The sequence below is a fragment of the Hyperolius riggenbachi genome, chromosome 10 (genome assembly GCF_040937935.1).
Source record: "Hyperolius riggenbachi isolate aHypRig1 chromosome 10, aHypRig1.pri, whole genome shotgun sequence".
NCBI classification, from domain to species: Eukaryota; Metazoa; Chordata; class Amphibia; order Anura; family Hyperoliidae; genus Hyperolius; species Hyperolius riggenbachi.
The window spans coordinates 284,336,454-284,356,589 of record NC_090655.1 but is presented as its reverse complement, the minus strand read 5'-3'; the positions used below and the strand labels follow the sequence as shown (position 1 = coordinate 284,356,589).

At 47.7% G+C, this 20,136-nt stretch overlaps 1 protein-coding gene and 1 pseudogene across 1 annotated transcript; both read left to right on the top strand.

Moving 5' to 3' along the window:
• The window catches only part of LOC137535546 (zinc finger protein 208-like), a 274,048-nt pseudogene that overhangs the window by 217,009 nt on the left and 36,903 nt on the right, over positions 1-20,136 (top strand).
• LOC137535887 (gastrula zinc finger protein XlCGF66.1-like) lies at positions 2,057-19,240 on the top strand. The gene is made up of 4 exons (XM_068257764.1): positions 2,057-2,106; positions 15,432-15,551; positions 18,675-18,803; positions 19,100-19,240. The coding sequence occupies exons 2-4, from the start codon at positions 15,456-15,458 to the stop codon at positions 19,238-19,240; spliced, it is 366 nt and encodes a 121-aa protein (XP_068113865.1). The 5' UTR covers positions 2,057-2,106; positions 15,432-15,455.

The following is a 20,136-nucleotide window of genomic DNA, read 5'->3' as shown; positions in this document are numbered from 1 at the left end:
TGTGATCTTTCATCTTCCAAAGACTATGATCTGATGTGTGTATGCACCCTGAGTGTGTGTGCAGGGGGGGGGGGAGGGGCGGTTGGTGGTACCGGGCCTAGGGCACTGGGAAGTCCAAATCCGGCCCTGACCCCATGTCATTTCCTGGGTGTGGTCAGGGATTACCCCATGTCATTTCCTGGGTGTAGCCGGGGATTACCCCGTGTCATTTCCTGGGTGTGGTCAGGGATTACTCGGTTGCTACTCCCATAAAGTGGTGGGTATGAATTTGCAGGTTCATGTTATTAACATGAGTCCCGCAGTGATGGTCTGTAAAGCCTCACATCCCCTGTATAAGGCAAGATGTAATAGAGGCATAAGACTCAGGGGTAAATCAATGAGAGGGAATCTAGAACAATGCAATCACAATACATGCTGTATAATACAAGTCAGTGTGAACCAGGTAAGGATAAATGACACAGGTAACCGTCGTAGGGATTTTTTTAACCACTTCACCTCTCCCGGCACGAGAATCTACATCCCTGCTTTACCTTGCAGGGACGTATATACTCCTCTCTTGCTGCCGTGCACTCGCCCCCTCCCCCATGCTTGTTCTTGCCACCGATGAGTAGAGAGGGCATGAATGAATGGGAACGAAGTTCCTATTCATTAATCTGAGTCCCCGTTTGAATGACATTGGCGATCAATTAGATGCCACGTCATTCACAAAAGCTGATACTATCACTTCCACTCATTGCTTCCTGTTCAGCTTGCTAATAATACGCAACAGAAAGGAATGCATGAGGCCATTTTGTGGCCAAATAGTAAAATTACACCTACGTACAATTTTTTTTACAAATAAAATGTCATACATTTACATTTAAAATTAACTATTTCCCTCCCACACTCTCCCATAGTACCCAGGTTTAAGTAATCCAATACTGCTGCGCTTGTATTCCACAGGTATCCAATACGCTCATGTAGGGAAATAAACACAGAGAGGGAACATAGGGTGTAACGTATGATCTATTTCACCCTTAGTGTAACTTCACACACTACCAGAGCAAGTGAATAAGTCCCAAACGTGCCAGGAAGCAGCCTCCACCTCTCCCTATGAAGTGGCCGCTTACCCTCAAAATTCTTGCTAACATGCATAAACACCGGCAGCCATTGCCATCAAAGTAAGTCCTAGAGCCAATGTAAAATTGAACATCGCGTGATACAGTTTATTAAAACATTAAAACCCTGCTAAAAATTCTGCTTACAATGTATATTCTTGTTTGCATAGCATATAAAAGTACTGCACCGTGAACCTCAGCGCGTCCGCCGGCCTGGTGTAGCAAAGTCCTTGCTTCCTGAGCGTCTGTGCGTGCGTCCAAGCTCCGCCCTACGCGTTTCGTCACGGGCTTGACTCATCAGGGGCTGCCCAGGTTTGTTTGTTTTTTCTGTATATAAAAAAAAACATAAATAGTAACCTGAGTGGCTGAACTTTTTACATATGTATGTCACTAGGGTATATTACTGTTATTTTTTAAATCATGGGCTTGTAAATAGTGATGGATGCGAAATTGAAAAAAAAAAAGCACCTTTATTTCCAAATAAAATATTGGTACCATACATTGTACTAGGGATACATTTTTAATGTTGCAATAACTGGGACAAATGGGCAAATACAATGTGTGGGTTTCAATTATGGTAGCATGCATTATTATAAAACTATAATGGCCGCAAACTGATAAATAATGAATTATTCCCATTCTTTTCTTGTTATTTCTGTTAAAATGCATTTAGAATAAAATAATTCATAGCAAATAGTAACACCCAAAGAAAGCCTAATTTGTGGTGAAAAAACAAGATAAGAAGCAATAAAGTTATAGGCAAATGAATGGAAGGAGCATTATTGCTCTGTTGTGTAAGTGTACCTTTATAGTCTGAGTGCAGATGATTCCACCAACAGAGGCTGCTTTTAGCTTATCCACCACAAGATGGCGACCTCGCCCTCTCCCAGGTGGAACGCATAGACAGGAAAATATTAAACCAAAGATAGGAAGTGGTGTAATATAGATGGGAAGTGATGTCACAAAAGGAGAAGTTGCAGGAAGTGGAGAGAGCACAAGGCTGGGAGAGGTAATTGTGTGATTGTTGTTATATATTGGGCAGAGCAGAGGTCGGGGTGGACATACTTGTTATATATTGGGCAGAGCAGAGGTCGGGGTGGACATACTTGTTATATATCGGGCAGAGCAGAGGTCGGGGTGGACATACTTGTTATATATCGGGCAGAGCAGAGGTTGGGGTGGACATACTTGTTATATATTGGGCAGAGCAGAGGTCGGGGGGACATACTTGTTATATATTGGGTAGAGCAGAGGTCGGGGTGGACATACTTGTTATATGTTGGGCAGAGCAGAGGTCGGGGTGGGCATACTTGTTATATGTTGGGCAGAGCAGAGGTCGGGGGGACATACTTGTTATATATTGGGCAGAGCAGAGGTCGGGGTGGACATACTTGTTATATATTGAGCAGAGCAGAGGTCGGGGTGGACACACTTGTTATATATTGGGCAGAGCAGAGGTCGGGGTGGCCATACTTGTTATATATTGTGCAGGGCAGAGGTCGGGGTGGGCATACTTGTTATATATTGGGCAGCGCAGAGGTCGGGGTGGTCATACTTGTTATATATTGGGCAGAGCAGAGGTCGGGGTGGACATACTTGTTATATATTGGGGAGAGCAGAGGTCGGGGTGGCCATACTTGTTATATATTGTGCAGGGCAGAGGTCGGGGTGGGCATACTTGTTATATATTGGGCAGAGCAGAGGTCGGGGTGGACATACTTGTTATATATTGGGGAGAGCAGAGGTCGGGGTGGACATACTTGTTATATATTGATTTTTATTGAAAAAATATATACAAAATATACAATACAATAAATAATAATTATATTCGTGATCAAAAGGATCACAAAAGCAAAACATACATAATCGATACATACATTGTATATCCTATACATAATGTATTAGCAACAATACTATGTACACAAGGTGATTAATTAGCCATATCACAAACTTGTATCAAGCAAAACAAAGGATTATAAATCCCTGAGCAGAAGAATACTCATTCAATCTACATTCAAAACCAGACAGGACAACAGGAAACATGAATCCATCGCCTACACCCAACAAGTGACAATCACCAGCAACAATAACCACTCATTCTGCCATTTATGCAGGAGGGGTAAACAAAGACACAAATATCAAAATCAACACAGGACAAACAAGGACACCCATAAGTTAGTTGGAGGGATAACTCCACTAATTATGTCTGCGGCCAATCATCAAAAAAGGTATGAAAAAATAAATCAAAAAACTGAAAAAGGGTGATAAGAAACAGAAAGCTCACCCAGAAGAGACGGAGATAGGCTAAGGAGGCCTGATGTTCTGCCACGCAAGAACCCAGGCACCTCTGCCCAAACTACGCCTTTCCAAGTCCCGGATCCTAGATACCTCACCCAGAATATTGCCTACCACCACCTGAACAGGAATGGTTTTATGCCTAAGTGGTACCTGACACCGTGCCAACCATGTGTGCTGCCTAACAACTAAGCTGACTAAGTATAAGGTGCATAAATCAAAACCCTGGTGGTGTCTGAATGCTCCATACGCCCACTCTGCGTAACTTAGACGCTCCAGAAAGGGAATACCTAGGCTTCCTCCCACCTGTTTATACACTTCAACGTTAAAAGGACAATGAAGTAGAAAGTGGTCCATGGATTCCTCAACACCACCACACTCCTCACGAGGACATCCACGTGCTTCCACCTTCAAGCACTTAACATTACTTCTAACGTAAAGCTTGCCATGAAAAGAGAGCCAAGCAATATCCCACAATTTATTTGGAATCCGCGGTGAATTAAGAAGTCGCAAACCCTCCTCCAATTTTACGCTTGGGCAATCTCTCAGGTACAGTGGCTCATGAAAGTATGAGTCTACCACCCGGCTCGTAAGGACACGCCTCTCGACCGATTTGATATCCTCCACAGTCAATCCCCACTGCCTTAATTTTCCCAAGCACATAACAACATAGGTCGGAAGATAGTCACGACGTGACGCCAGTCTCTTCACTGAACCACCACTTTCCCAACTCTTGAGGTAAGTCCCAAACCAGGTCCGAAAGATGCCTACCCAGTCAGGTGGGTTCTCTGCCAACATATTACCAAGATTGTGTTTAATAAAAATCAGAGTAAAGAAAACAATTGGGTTGACCATGTCTATGCCACCCTCCCGCCTGGCTCTGTAGGTGATGCTTCTACGCATGATGTTTAATCTATTTCCCCAGAGCATCTGGAAAAACAGATCACAGATCCTTGCATACAGAGATTGAGGCAAAACTGCAACATAGCTGACATATAAGAGGATTGGAACCAGATGGCTCTTGATCAGGTCCACCCTTTCCCTAAAGGTCAATTTCCAACCTTTCCATCGTGCTACTTTGGTGCTGACATCATTCAGCCTACTAACCCAATTTTGATGACCATAGTCACCAGGTCCAAATTCGATGCCAAGAATCTTGATTTTCGGCTGGGGCACGGGAAAGGAGCCAGGAAGTACAAAGCTCTCTCCATCATTCCCCATCCAGAAAATTTCACACTTGTCTGGATTGACTTGTGAGCCTGATGCTTCTGAGTACTCGGCAATCTCCGAGACTACCACCTCTGCTTCCTCTGCCTTAGAGATCACCACAGTCACATCATCAGCATAGGCCACAACCCTGAAGGGTGAGACACCAGGGATGCCCACAGGAACTCCACTGAGCGCACCGCCCTCCAACCTTCTCACGAAAGGATCGATAGCAAATACGTACAGGAGGGAGCTCAGCGGACAACCCTGACGCACACCAGAACTTACTTCAAAAGGTTCACCAACCCAGCCATTAATAAGCATGAAACTCTCTGCCCCTTTGTACAAAGTACGAATCCAATCAACAAACCCTCCCTGTAGGCCGTACACACAAAGTAGCCTCCATAGGTACTTATGGTTGACCCGATCAAAGGCTTTAGACTGATCCAGTGCCAGCAAATACTTTCCCCAGCCCTCAGCCCTGCAACGTTCCAGGACTTCCCGGACAGCCAAAAGTGCTGAGAAAGTACTTTTTCCTGAAATCGAGCAGTGCTGGTGGCGAGAAAGCACACATGTCGCCTGAGACAATCGCCAGAACAAAATTTTTGCCAGAATCTTCCTGTCGATGTTGAGAAGACTGATGGGGCGCCAGTTCTCAATTATCTCAGGATCTTTGCCTTTTGACAAAAGGATCACCGCTGACTGTCTCATGGATGGTGGTAACTCACCCTCAGCAAGACATTGATTAAAGAGCTCTGCCAATTGTGGTGCCAGAAATGACTTGAAAGCCCTGTAAAACTCGGCCGTCAACCCATCTGGACCAGGTGTCTTTTTGGGTGTGAGACTATCAATAGCTCTCACTACTTCTTCAGTGGTGATCTCTTCTGTCAGACATATGTCAGAAGCATCTGCATCACCCAGACCTGGAGTTGAGACCAAAAAGCTTTCCATCTTTGCTTGGTCAATTGGCTTTTCCCCAAGCAGATCAACATAAAAACTTCTAGCGACGGATAGGATTCCAAGCCTGGACTTTGCCACTGAACCCGATCCATCCCTGAGACCACTGACCGTTTTAAGGGCTGCACCTTGTCTGCAATTCAGATAGGGATCAGGCGAGTGGTATTTGCCATAATCCCTCTCCAAACACAGAGAGGACAGACGGTCATACTGTTGCTGCCTAAGTTGAGCCTTGACCTCAGAGATTTCCCCATGATCTCCGCCTTCCGAAACAAGAACTTCAAGCCTTTTCCTCAATCGTTGGTAAGCAACATATTTACCAATTTGTCTTTTCCTGGCTAGGTTCTTGAAAAGAGCAACAACACGTCTTTTGACTACCTCCCACCACTCCGACCTGTTGTCAAAGCAGTCCAGTATGGTAATCTGTGCCTGAAAAAATTCCTCAACAGATTGTCTTACACTCTCTTCCAGTAGCATAGACGAATTTAGTCTCCAGATACCCCTACCTCTGGGAGCAGCATCTGAAACATTCAGGTCCACCGATAGAATACAGTGATCCGAGAATTCCACTGCCTGTACCCTAGGGGCCGTGGCAGTGAAACGCTCTGTAACAAAAAACCTGTCTATCCTACTCTGACTATCTAATCTACGAAAGGTGTACCCAGTGAGGCCTGGTGAATGTCGAACGTGAACATCCACCAGACCAGCCTCACTAACTATCCTATTAAGAAATTTGCTGTCAGAACCCAGCTGAGTGTTGGTACCACTCCTGTCCATAACCCTAACAATGGTGTTGAAATCACCACCAAACACTACCGGCTGGGTCGTAAAAAGGAAAGGCCTGATCGCTGTAAAGAGGCACTTCCTCTCCCAGGCCGACTGGGGTGCATAGATATTAATTAATCTGAGGTCTTGCCCCCTCACAGCGACGTCTAGGACCAGACATCTCCCCATCTCCACCTCAACCACTCGCCGGCAAGTTACCATACCAGTAAAAAGCACCGCCACACCACTGTAAGGCTCAGCCGCAAGAGACCAAAAACTCGGACCGGACCTCCAGTCCCTCTTGGCCAGATGGATATCGGCCAAAGAGGTGAGCCTAGTCTCCTGCAAAAACAAAATGTCAGCATCAAACTCACTGAGAAAAAATAAGGCTAGTTTACGAGCTCTTACTGATTTTATACTGGAAACATTAATGGTTGCCAGTTTCAATGGTGGGGAAACAGCCATTTGAGTGTTTAAGGTAGAATCCCTCCAACTTACTTCACTAAGGACAAAAAAAAAGAGAAAAACACAAGACAGAGACAACATTAGGATGTATTCTTCTGCCCAGAATCTGATGTGTCCATACCCTCTTCAGAGGGCGGATCTGCTTGTTCACTATTCAAAGCACTGAATCTGTTAGACAAATGAATGCCTTGTCTTTTAACAGCGGTCTCATACTGTTTTTGCAACCGTCTTTCCTTCAAGGTTTTCGGTTTATGCTTTTTTACATACTTAAGTCTGTTTTCCAAATATAATAGTTCATCTGCCGGTAAATCTTCCCACTCGACAGACATCAACGGCTCTCTCTCTGTTGAGGGAGGAACCGCAGATGTTTCAGAAGGTGATATTGGACCAGGGGGATCTGACAAAGGACCAGGGACGGAAAGTTCATCAGGAGGGACAGGGGGTGGAACAGGAGGGACAGGGTTAACAGGAGGGGGAGGTAAGGGAGAGGTTTCAGGGGGATCAGTTGAAGAAGGGGAAGAAGTTTTGGGACGAGGCCCAGGTTTCGGAGTTGATTGGGGCAATGGCCCCTCACCATCTCTGTGAGATGAATTTTTCTTAGGTCCCTTTTCCCTGGGACCCATGTGAGACTCAGGATGAGGGACATCAGTGGCTTTCCTTTTTGGGCCTTCAGCCTCGGACAAATTCTGGGAGAGAGTGCCCGCTCCCCTCCTCACATTCCCAGCACGACCTCTCCCCCTGGCCCTCTTCACCGTATGCCACAGTTCCTCGGAGGCCCCATCAGCAGACGCCGTTTCAGGGGGGAGCACAGTCGTTGGGTTTACAATAGGTTCAGACACAGGATTTGACACATCGGGAAGGGTGACAGGGGAGACAGACTGAGAGGACTGCACAATGGGAAGGTTAAGGGCATACGACTGTACTCCCTCCTCTTCCATCTTTACCAACAAGGCCTCCTTCACTGCGGCAGGCAGGTTTTCCCAGGAGTTTGGGCACACACTGTATGGATGGCCAAAACTGTGGCACAAATTACATTTAATGTTTTTACAATCCTTCGCGTCATGCCCAAACTCCTGGCAAAGACCACACCGGGGCTGCTTACAGCCATAGCTGTAGTGTCCCCTCCCCCCACAACGGTTGCAGACCCTAGGCTGACCCGGGTAGAAAACTGAGATCTTGTCTCTCCCGATCAGAGCAGATCTGGGCACGTGACAATATACTCCATTTTTATATCTCATTTTTATCGGGATCTCATAACCGCCCCACCAGATACCCAGGTCATCCAGGATCCTCTGTGGACGGGACACCACATCTACATAGTGAGAGAGCCAGAGGATAACGTCTTGTACTGGGATGGACTCATTGTACACTACGACGGTAGCTTTCCTCTCCAGGGGTTGCCGAGACACATACGATGCAACAAAATTCTTCCACTCTGCTCTCCTTCTATCCTTCTCTTCCATGAAAAACTCTTGCCCCCCTGAAGTCAGAAAGCTGACGTCGTAGTACTCAGGGGGGTCACCAGGTGCAATGATCGCATAAATGTCCTGGGCCTTTACACCCGTGTCAAGGAGAAGGCGGACGAAGTCCTGCTTTCCCAGGATCCGGGACTCCCCAATCCATTTCAAACGGACCACATTCCTCCTTCCCCCCAACACGGATGCATCCTCCCCCTGTTCCAAGGGAGCGGGCACTCTCTTACCACCTGCAACACCACCTCCCACCCCACCCCCCGCCACCCGGGCATACGAGACTGGTTTGTTGACCGGTAACTTAGGTACCACGACAGGTACCGTAGCTTTCCCACCTCTTGTAATGGAGGCTACACTAGGGATGGAAGAGGAAGCTGCTTGCTTTATAGACGGATGACATTCCCCTACCCCATTAATAATCTCCATAAGGATTTCATTACCATTGATGTCATAACAGAAAAGAACTTCATTTCTGATTAAAAATCTGAGATCGGTTGTTTTGAAATCCGCCTGAATGCCTAAACTAGAGTCACCCAGTCCTACTGAGGTAATTTTGCTTAGGTCAACATTATCTGGTAAAGAAAAAAAATCAACAGTTTTGCAGGTTTTAGCTTCTAGTACATACAACACATTTGGTTCAAAAACATACCGCTTGTTGCCGGCTATAAAATCACCAATTACTTTTTCGCACATGAAATCGGTATTTCTAGCATCATGCTGGGATGCTAGCGCTTTGTCAGGTGAATCAGGTACCACAAGAGAAACACCTTTTACTTCCAAAGACTTCTCGTCAGGAATCACCTTATTGTTTCCATCATCTTTTGTGTCAGTAGAGTCTGGAGTCAGTACCGACCTTTTTACAACTACCGTCTGTACATCACCAAAAATGGTGTCCACTGTGTTAATTTCAAGGCTGACAGCAGTTGTGGCCGATTCCGACCCCCGACTCCCACCGGACTCCACAAGAGGTTCACCACAATCATTATTCTTATTTACAATATTTACAGGCTGCACATTACTATCTGCTGGAACAGTGCTATCAATAACGTCACTGGGTAATGTATTAGCAATGGGCTGCTTTCCAACCTGCACAGATATATTACTGTTTGTAGCAATGTCAGTGGGGGGCAGCACAGCGCTATCACTCCCCTTTACAGGTGTATCCATGTGACCTGCAGCACACTCCCTCTTACCTCCGCTGCCAGGCTCACAGGATTCCTTCAATACATCGTCTCCCCCACTGCTGCCAGTTCCAGTGACATTGCTGCTGCTGCTAATTCCACCATCCACAGCAGCAGGGACGCACAGTACCTTACTTCCGGTGACGTCACTTCCGGGTTTGCAACTTCCTGTGACGTCACTTCCGGTTTTCGCCAGGCGCTTCCCTGCTGGTCCAGCCCTCGTGCTCTCCACAGTAGACGGTTGTGGAGCGCAGGGCTGCTTGCGGGCGCCATGTTTCTTCTGTACTGTAAGTTTGTACCCCCATCTCCTTTTCTTTGCTGCTCTAGGGAGCGATGCACGGATCTCCTCCTTTGTTTCCTCCTCAGCGCCAGGCACTTCCCCCATATTATCTGTACAGGGCTGTAGTTCTGCAGGGGCTGCTGGGGGCACATCTGGACATACAGGCACTTCACCCATATTATCTGTACAGGGCTGTAGTTCTGCAGGGGCTGCTGGGGGCACATCTGGACATACAGGGACATCACAGCTTTCACTGTCAGCGCTCCTTCCATCCACAGTAAGCACATCAGACTGCACAGGCTTCTCCCCCACATCTTTCATTTGGGTAACATCAGCATCCTGGACTTTGCACACAGCAGGAACACCTCCATCTCCATCAGCTTTCACAGCAGTAGGCACCACACCAGGGGGTTGAGCGATGGGGTTTTCAGACACAGCTGGATCATTCTGCTGCACTTCACTGGCCCCAGCTCCCTCCGCACTTCTCAGGGTCACCTCCATCTCCTCCACCGGCCCACACGGGTTTTCACAGGGATTACCCTCCACCCTTTCCGCAGGACTCACGGTTTGGAGTTTTTGGGATGCCTCAGCTCTCACATCAGGTGCAGGGATTGCTCTCTCCATAGCCTGTTTTGTTGCTTGCTGACGGAACCGGGTAGCATTTCGGTAGGTCTCCCGAAAGGGTCCACCTTTCTCCTCCAGCTCCACCACCACTTTTTGCTGTTCGTTCACCTTTCTTTGCAGTTCTGCAGTCACCGGATCTGTTTGAAGGAACTCCGGTCTCCATCTCACTCCAAATCGACTGATCCGTTCCTTTAGCTGCATTTCCAGTTGGTCACACAAATGTGAATGATAGCACATTGCCTTATTCCAGGCCACCACATCCGCCACAACATCTCTGTAAACCGCTTCACGGATATTCCCCCCTGCCCCTAGGTACGACAGGTCAGGGGGGGCATGAGCCAGCTGCTCCATTGCTGGAAGCAGCTGGCTAGTGTAGAGAGGGCCCCTGCAGGCCAAGGCCTAAGCAGGGACCTCAGGAGTCTCCAAGCCCAAAACCAAGCACAGAACTGGGCTAGGTATAAGCCGGTTATGCTGCTCTCTGGATCTCAACAGGAGCTCCCCAACACACGTCTGCTCTGGTGCACAGACTTGTTATATATTGGGGAGAGCAGAGGTCGGGGTGGACATACTTGTTATATATTGTGCAGGGCAGAGGTCGGGGTGGGCATACTTGTTATATATTGGGCAGAGCAGAGGTCGGGGTGGACATACTTGTTATATATTGGGGAGAGCAGAGGTCGGGGTGGACATACTTGTTATATATTGGGGAGAGCAGAGGTCGGGGTGGACATACTTGTTATATATTGGGGAGAGCAGAGGTCGGGGTGGACATACTTGTTATATATTGGGGAGAGCAGAGGTTGGGGTGGGCATACGTGTTATATATTGGGCAGCGCAGAGGTCCGGGTGGACATACTTGTTACATATTGGGCAGAGCAGAGGTCGGGGTGGACATACTTGTTATATATTGGGCAGAGCAGAGGTCGGGGTGGACGTACTTGTTATTTATTGGGCAGAGCGGAGGTCGGGGTGGACATACTTGTTATATATTGGGCAGAGCAGAGGTCGGGGTGGACATACTTGTTATATATTGGGCAGAGCAGAGGTCGGGATGGACATACTTGTTATATATTGGGCAGAGCAGAGGTCGGGGTGGACATACTTGTTATATATTGGGCAGAGCAGAGGTGGGGGTGGACATACTTGTTATATATTGGGCAGAGCAGAGGTGGGGGTGGACATACTTGTTATATATTGGGCAGAGGTCGAGGTGGACATACTTGTTATATATTGTGCAGAGCAGAGGTCGGGGTGTACATACTTGTTATATATTGAGCAGAGGTCAGGATGGACATACTTGTTATATATTGGGCAGAGCAGAGGTTAGGGTGGAGATACTTGTTATATATTGGGCAGAGCAGAGGTCGGGGTGGACATACGTGTTATATATTGGGCAGAGCAGAGCTCATGGTGGACATAATTGTTATATATTGGGCAGAGCAGAGGTCAGGGTGGATATACTTGTTATATATTGGGCAGAGCAGAGGTCAGGGTGGACATACTTGTTATATATTGGGCAGAGCAGAGATTGGGGTGGACATACTTGTTATATATTGGGCAGAGCAGAGGTCGGGGTGGACATACTTGTTATATATTGGGCAGAGCAGAGGTCGGGGTGGGCATACTTGTTATATATTGGGCAGAGCAGAGGTCAGGGTGGAGATATTTGTTATATATTGGGCAGAGCAGAGGTCGGGGTGGACATACTTGTTATATATTGGGCAGAGCAGAGGTCGGGGGGGGGGGGGGGGTCTTACTTGTTATATATTGGGCTGAGCAGAGGTCGGGGTGGACATACTTGTTATATGTTGAGCAGAGGTTGGGATGAACATACTTGTTTTAAATTGGGCAGAGCAGAGGTCGGGGTGGACATACTTGTTATGTATTGGGCAGTGCAGAGGTCGGGGTGGACATACTTGTTATATATTGGGCAGAGCAGAGGTTGGGGTGGACATACTTGTTATATATTGGGCAGAGCAGAGGTCGGGGTGAACATACTTGTTTTAAATTGGGCAGAGCAGAGGTCGGGGTGAACATACTTGTTTTAAATTGGGCAGAGCAGAGGTCGGGGTGGACATACTTTGTTACAGAGGAGGTCATAGTACACCTGTCACTATCCTGATCATCCCCCCTTGAAGTAATCGCCATACAAGAGACTTTTATATAACTGGTTTAGGCCACATTCACATTATCAAATCAACTGGTATTATTTAACAGAAAACAAATATGGCAGCCTCCATATCATTCTAATCTTAAATTACACTAGCTCTTCCAGGTCCCCCTGTGTCCCCCAGCATTTCCATTATGCTCCAGTATATAATGTCCCCCACCCCAGTAATGCCATTTCTTTTACAATGTAACCATGTCCCCCCTGTGTCCCCAGCATTGCCATTATTATCCAGTATGCAATGTCCCCCCACCCCAGTAATGCCATTTCCCCCCAGTATAGGCATGTCCACCCTGTGTCCCCCAGCATTGCCATTATCCTCCAGTATGTAATGTCCCCCACCCCAGTAATGCCATTTCTCCCCCAGTATAGCCATGTCCCCCTGTGTCCCCCAGCATTGCCATTATCCTCCAGTATGTAATGTCCCCCACCCCAGTAATGCCATTTCTCCCCCAGTATAGCCATGTTCCCCCTGTGTCCCCCAGCATTGCCATTATCCTCCAGTATGTAATGTCCCCCACCCCAGTAATGCCATTTCTCCCCCAGTATAGCCATGTTCCCCCTGTGTCCCCCAGCATTGCCATTATCCTCCAGTATGTAATGTCCCCCACCCCAGTAATGCCATTTCTCCCCCAGTATAGCCATGCCCCCCCTGTGTCCCCCAGCATTGCCATTATTCTCCAGTATGTAATGTCCCCCACCTCAGTAATGCCATTTCACCCTCAGTATAGCCATGCCCACACTCCAGTATAACTCCTTTCCCCCACCTCCATGCAGAGCAGTAATAGGAAGGATTACATTGGTTTATAGCTAGCTGTCACAGTGTGCTCCAGTCCTCTGCTCCCTTTAGCCCCAGTCTCTGCCTCTCCTCATATCCTCATCCATCTACCACTACCAGCACTGCTGTAACATCCCAGGAATGGTAACAGTGGGAGGGGGATGTGAGGAGAGAAGACCAGCTGGAGAGGAGGCAGAGGGAGGACAGGACTGCAGCACGCTGTGAGTATAGTGCACAGGTAGTTATAAACCAGCTTATTGTGCTTTCCTGCAATACTCTGCATGGCCCCACCACCCAGAAGTGACAGCAATGGGGAATGCTGTGGGAGGGGGGATCCTGTATTGATAGTTTCACAGCAAGGAAATGAGCAGCGCTACTTAAAAACAGACTAGTGCCTACCTGCAAAAGAGTGCAAGCCCCACTTGTGGGGTCGAATACACACCGAGCATACACATGACCTGTCTACCACTGGAGGAGGATGTTGGTTTCCTGTAACAGCTTGCATGCAACCTATTAAGTACTCGTCCCTCCCACTGCGAAGAAGTCGATCCTCCATGGGAGGGGCCTAACACTAACTAAATCCTAACCTATGTATATGCATAGCCTGGGTGCGCTACCAAATAAAATTGAAAAATCGAAAATTGCGCAAAAGGTGGATCAGCGCAACACCAGGCCGCCTCCGAATGGCCTCCAATCAGAGATGCGCTGAGCCCCCCCAGGAACTACAAACGCACCTTGAACCCAAACAGAAGCTCTGCATATACACCAAAAGCATGGCTGTTAAGTGGGAGCAGCTGACCAAAAACGAATTAAATTAGTACATAGCAAGGAAATGAGCAGCGCTACTTAAAAACAGACTAGTGCCTACCTGCAAAAGAGTGCAAGCCCCACTTGTGGGGTCGAATACACACCGAGCATACACATGACCTGTCTACCACTGGAGGAGGATGTTGGTTTCCTGTAACAGCTTGCATGCAACCTATTAAGTACTCGTCCCTCCCACTGCGAAGAAGTCGATCCTCCATGGGAGGGGCCTAACACTAACTAAATCCTAACCTATGTATATGCATAGCCTGGGTGCGCTACCAAATAAAATTGAAAAATCGAAAATTGCGCAAAAGGTGGATCAGCGCAACACCAGGCCGCCTCCGAATGGCCTCCAATCAGAGATGCGCTGAGCCCCCCCATATACATAGGTTAGGATTTAGTTAGTGTTAGGCCCCTCCCATGGAGGATCGACTTCTTCGCAGTGGGAGGGACGAGTACCTAATAGGTTGCATGCAAGCTGTTACAGGAAACCAACATCCTCCTCCAGTGGTAGACAGGTCATGTGTATGCTCGGTGTGTATTCGACCCCACAAGTGGGGCTTGCACTCTTTTGCAGGTAGGCACTAGTCTGTTTTTAAGTAGCGCTGCTCATTTCCTTGCTATGTACTAATTTAATTCGTTTTTGGTCAGCTGCTCCCACTTAACAGCCATGCTTTTGGTGTATATGCAGAGCTTCTGTTTGGGTTCAAGGTGCGTTTGTAGTTCCTGGGGGGGCTCAGCGCATCTCTGATTGGAGGCCATTCGGAGGCGGCCTGGTGTTGCGCTGATCCACCTTTTGCGCAATTTTCGATTTTTCAATTTTATTTGGTAGCGCACTCAGGCTATGCATATACATAGGTTAGGATTTAGTTAGTGTTAGGCCCCTCCCATGGAGGATCAACTTCTTCGCAGTGGGAGGGACGAGTACTTAATAGGTTGCATGCAAGCTGTTACAGGAAACCAACATCCTCCTCCAGTGGTAGACAGGTCATGTGTATGCTCGGTGTGTATTCGACCCCACAAGTGGGGCTTGCACTCTTTTGCAGGTAGGCACTAGTCTGTTTTTAAGTAGCGCTGCTCATTTCCTTGCTATGTACTAATTTAATTCGTTTTTGGTCAGCTGCTCCCACTTAACAGCCATGCTTTTGGTGTATATGCAGAGCTTCTGTTTGGGTTCAAGGTGCGTTTGTAGTTCCTGGGGGGGCTCAGCGCATCTCTGATTGGAGGCCATTCGGAGGCGGCCTGGTGTTGCGCTGATCCACCTTTTGCGCAATTGATAGTTTCACCACTGACAAATGTACAGCCTAAATTATCTTCCCCTTTTTATTTATCAAAAGGCAGCAGCTTCCTGTACAGATCACATGACCGCATTACTGAGGATGGATGAGGACCAAAGTCACATGACCGAGAGGATATTGAACCTCACCCTGGAGATCATCTGCCTGCTGACTGGAGAGGTTAGGAGGTCACATGACATCACTCTTATCTCTAGTAATATAACACAGGTGATTGGAGAGGTGAGGGGGATTCTGGGAGGTCACATGACATCACTCTTATCTCTAGTAATATAACACACAGGTGACTGGAGAGGTGAGGGGGATTCTGGGAGGTCACATGACATCACTCTTATCTCTAGTAATATAACACAGGTGACTGGAGAGGTGAGGAGGATTCTGGGAGGTCACATGACAGAACTCTTATCTCTAGTAATATAACACAGGTGACCGGAGAGGTGAGGAGGATTCTGGATGTCTCTTATCTCTAGTAATATAACACACAACCAGTTCTGGGCTGAGGTGAGGAAGGCACTAGCCCCTGAGGGTGCACCCATGACCCCTCCCTTCGAGTGCCCCCTTGCCTGGCTGATGCAGCGTCACAAGCAGAGGTTGTAGTGCTACTCCTCATCGCTCCAGGTACTCAGCCACATCACAGGCTTGCAGTAACTTATCTCTGTCTCCCTCTAGTGGCTTTTCTCATTATTTCCATTACCATTATTATTATTACCGTATATACTCGAGTATAAGCCACATTTTTGGGAAAAAATTATTAGCCCAAAGGTGGGGGCCTCGGCTTGTACTCGAGTCCTAAAAAAAAAAAACCACAGAGTGCCCCCGTCTTATACCCTGAGTGCCCCCTTTGACAAATGCCGGGCAGAATTGTGCTGACAGAATCTCAGCTCAGTGAGCTGATGTGTGAGATGACCCGCCCCTCTCCCCCCTCCCCCGCTCAGTTTTCAAGCATCGCCCCAGCAGAGCAGAGTAGCAAAGTAGTAGTTTATCTGCAGCGGTTCCGCCCCCCTCCGGCACACACAGGATCTATTAGCAGAGCGTACGGAGGAAGCTATCACTCACTGCTCCTCCCCGTTAGGATTCCCCTGCTTGCCTGTTCACTGCGCCTCGCCACTAGAGGGCATCATAGATGTTAGCCGGTGACAGGCAAGCAGGGAAATCCTAAGGGCGAGGGAATATGACTGGGGGGAGGGGGTCCAGGCTACTATGGATCTCATGGCTGGAGCAGCAGAGGAGTCAGTGGACCTGTGTCAAGCTACATGCACAGCTTGCTGCTACTCATTATAATGATGCTGACATGCTGCTGTAGCAATGTATTCAAAATAAGAAAGATGTCATCAATGGAGTGTGCGTAACTGAAGCACTGATGTACCAATGTGAAGCCCAACCAAACCTGAAACTGAGGAAGCAAAGTCTACAGCCTGTTATGTTGATTAGTGTTAATGAGAAGTATTACCTTTCACTTTTCAGCTTGGAGTTGAGTTGAATTGTAGTTGTTGCTCTCTGCCAGGGGTATATGGAAAGTCGGGGAGGAGGGGAGGAGGGGGGGGGTGGGTGGGTACACGTCACCTCACTGGTCACACAAGGTGGTGCTGATACATTTCAGCTGGCTGGGCTAACAGGGAGTACAGTGGTGAGTATTTACAGCGTCTGTATTTCCTTCCCCCCTGGCTTATACTTGGGTCAATCCTTTCCCTGCTTTTTTAGGTAAAGTTGGAGGGTCGGCTTATACTTGAGTATATACAGTATTTAATTTGTATGTTTTTGAGATGTGGGAGGAAACTGGAATGCCCGGCAGAAACCCACACTGACACAGGAAGAACATACAAACTCCGTGCAGAAAGTGCCCTGGCTGAGATTCAAACCGGGACCTAGCGCTGCAAGACAAGAGCAATAACCAGTACTCCACCATGCTCACTAGAGAGAGATAAGAAGAGATGCTGTGAGCCTGACACGGCTGAGTTCCTGGAGTGGTGAGGTGAGTAGGCAGCACTACAGGCTCTGCTCACAACTCTGCATGTGGGCGGAGCTGCTCAGTTTAAGGGGTGGCCTAATATTGGTGGGGGGGGGGGGGAGCGGGATCTGGCTATCTAACATGGGAAGTGGGGCTGCCTAATACTGGGGGCACATCTGGCTATCTAAACTCGGGAGGGGGCTGCCTAATACTGGGGCTGATCTAGCTATATAACATGGGGAGGGGCTGCCTAATACTGGGTGCCCCTCTGGCTATATAACTTGAAGAGGGGTTGCCTAATACTGGGGCTGATCTGGCTATATAACATGGGGAGGGGCTGCCTAATACTGGGGCTGATCTGGCTATATAACATGGGGAGGGGCTGCCTAATACTGAGGCTGATCTGGCTATATAACATGGGGAGGGTCTGCTGAATACTTGGGCTGATCTGGCTATATAACTTGGGGAGTGGCTGCCTTATACTGGGGCTGATCTGGCTATATAACTTGGGGAGGGGCTGCCTAATACTGGGGCTGATCTGGCTATATAACTTGTGGAGGGGCTGCCTAATACTGGGGCTGATCTGGCTATATAACTGGGGGTGGGGCTGCCTAATACTGGGGCTGATCTGGCTATATAACTTGTGGAGGGGCTGCCTAATACTGGGGCTGATCTGGCTATATAACTTGGAGAGGGGCTGCCTAATACTGGGGGCTGATCTGGCTATATAACTGGGGGAGGGGCTGCCTAATACTGGGGCTGATCTGGCTATATAACATGGGGAGGGGCTGTCTAATACTGGGGCTGATCTGGCTATATAACATGGGGAGGGGCTGCCTAATACTGGGGGCTGATCTGGCTATATAACTTTGGGGAGGGGCTGCCTAATACTGGGGCTAATCTGGCTATATAACTTGGGGAGTGGCTGCCTAATACTGGGGCTGATCTGGTTATATAACTGGTGCATGCTGGGAAATGTAGACAGATTAATGACAATTTCTCCCAGCATGCAGCAGGGGTCAGGAACACACTGGACTCTTGGCCACTTCAAACTGCGGCCACGCTGCAATGATATCTGCAAGATGGACGCCTTCATAGAGAGAAAGGAGACCCCACAAAGAGACATAATGTGTGAACCTCCCTTAGGGGAAGGTTCATTTGTTTTTTTTCTTATGTTTTTTTTTTTTTTTGAAATGAGGTTTCCTGTAATACAGGGGCTGCATCTGCTACCTACACTAGTGCTGGGGAACCTTGTCCTGGCCCTGCACACAGCTGACTGGAGAGGTGAGGGGGATTCTGAGAGATCATGTGACATTATGGTTGATGTTTCCATACAGAGTTTTGCTCCAGTAAAGGCTGGTGATCATGTGACCATCACGGTGCCCCCACCTCACTTCCTGATATCTGAGGGACACAACAAGATTCTGGAAATCACCAGGAAGATGATGGAGCTGCTGACAGGAGAGGTAAGCGGTGCTGGGAATTATGGGACATTATCCAGTAACAGCAGGGGGGGGTGTCTGGGTATTAACTGTATCATTGTGTATGTCAGGTTCCTATAAGGCAGTGATGGCTAACCTTGGCACTCCAGCCGTGGTGGAACTACAAGTCCCATGAGGCATTGCAATACACTGACAGCTCTAAGCATACATAGGGGAGTCAGAGGCATGATGGGATTTGTAGTTTTGTCACAGCTGGAGTGCCAAGGTTAGCCATCACTGCTATAAGATGTCAGGATGTCACTGTCTATTTCTCCATGCAGGAGCAGCAGTATATAGAAGGACACAAGGACCTCTACAAGGACGCCATGATGGAGAATCAGCCGCCCCTCACATCACCAGGTAAGAGGAGACTTTCATGTCTTGTACAGGAGAGAGCAGACCTAGACCCCTCCATCATTTGATAAACACATGGGGACAATGTACAGGTGACATTCCATTTATTTCTGTAATTTTACCTAAAAGATGAAACTAATATATGAAATAGGAACCCTTTGCGGGTGTTTTGGATGAATTAGCTGATTAGACTCTGACACTTTGAGCCGAGAATATTGAACAGTTTCTCAATATTCTAATGGTCTGAGATTTTGATTTTCGGGGTTTCATAAGCTGTAAGCTATAATAATCAAAATTTATAACAATAAAAGGCTTGAAATTTATTGCTTTGCGTGTAATGAGTCTATTGCATATATTAGTTTCACCTTTTAAGTTGAATTACTAAAATAAATGGCGTTTTGCATGAAATTCTAATTTTTTTGAGTTTCACCTGTATTCAGTCAATGTTGTGTTTCCTGCAGATGGATCCAGTAACAGATCCACCAGAGAGATGTACAGGTCCTCTTTATTCCCAGGATTGTCCACCTAGATCCCCCATCATTTGATAATCACATAGAGACAATGTATTCAGTCAGTGTGTGTGTTTCCTACAGATGTATCCAGTAACAGAAACCCACCAGAGAGATGTACAGGTCCTCTTTATTCCCAGGATTGTCAACAGGAAGATAACACCATCCCCCACCATTATCAGGTAGGTCGGACTGAGGGTCCCCAGAGACCCCAAACCATGACTCATTCTTTCTTCCTGTGCTGTTATCTGTGTTCACATTTTACATTATCTCTCACTTTGTGCACTTAGGGTGGAAAACTGATACATGGAAGTGCTGCTGTGGTTAAAGAGGAAGAAGAGACATATATGAGGAGTGATCAGCAGTCTTTGGAGGGGGGTGACATGATGAGGACAAGTAAAGAGGAAGAAGAAGAGACATATGTGAGGAGTGATCAGCAGTCTATGGAGGAGGGT

Coding starts and splice junctions, on each gene's coding strand:
- LOC137535887 (XM_068257764.1), top strand. CDS start 15,456: ATGACCGCATTACTGAGGATGGATGAGGACCAAAGTCACATGACCGAG. Junction 15,552..18,674: donor TCTGCCTGCTGACTGGAGAG/GTTAGGAGGTCA, acceptor GTTTCCATACAG/AGTTTTGCTCCAGTAAAGGC. Junction 18,804..19,099: donor TGGAGCTGCTGACAGGAGAG/GTAAGCGGTGCT, acceptor TTCTCCATGCAG/GAGCAGCAGTATATAGAAGG.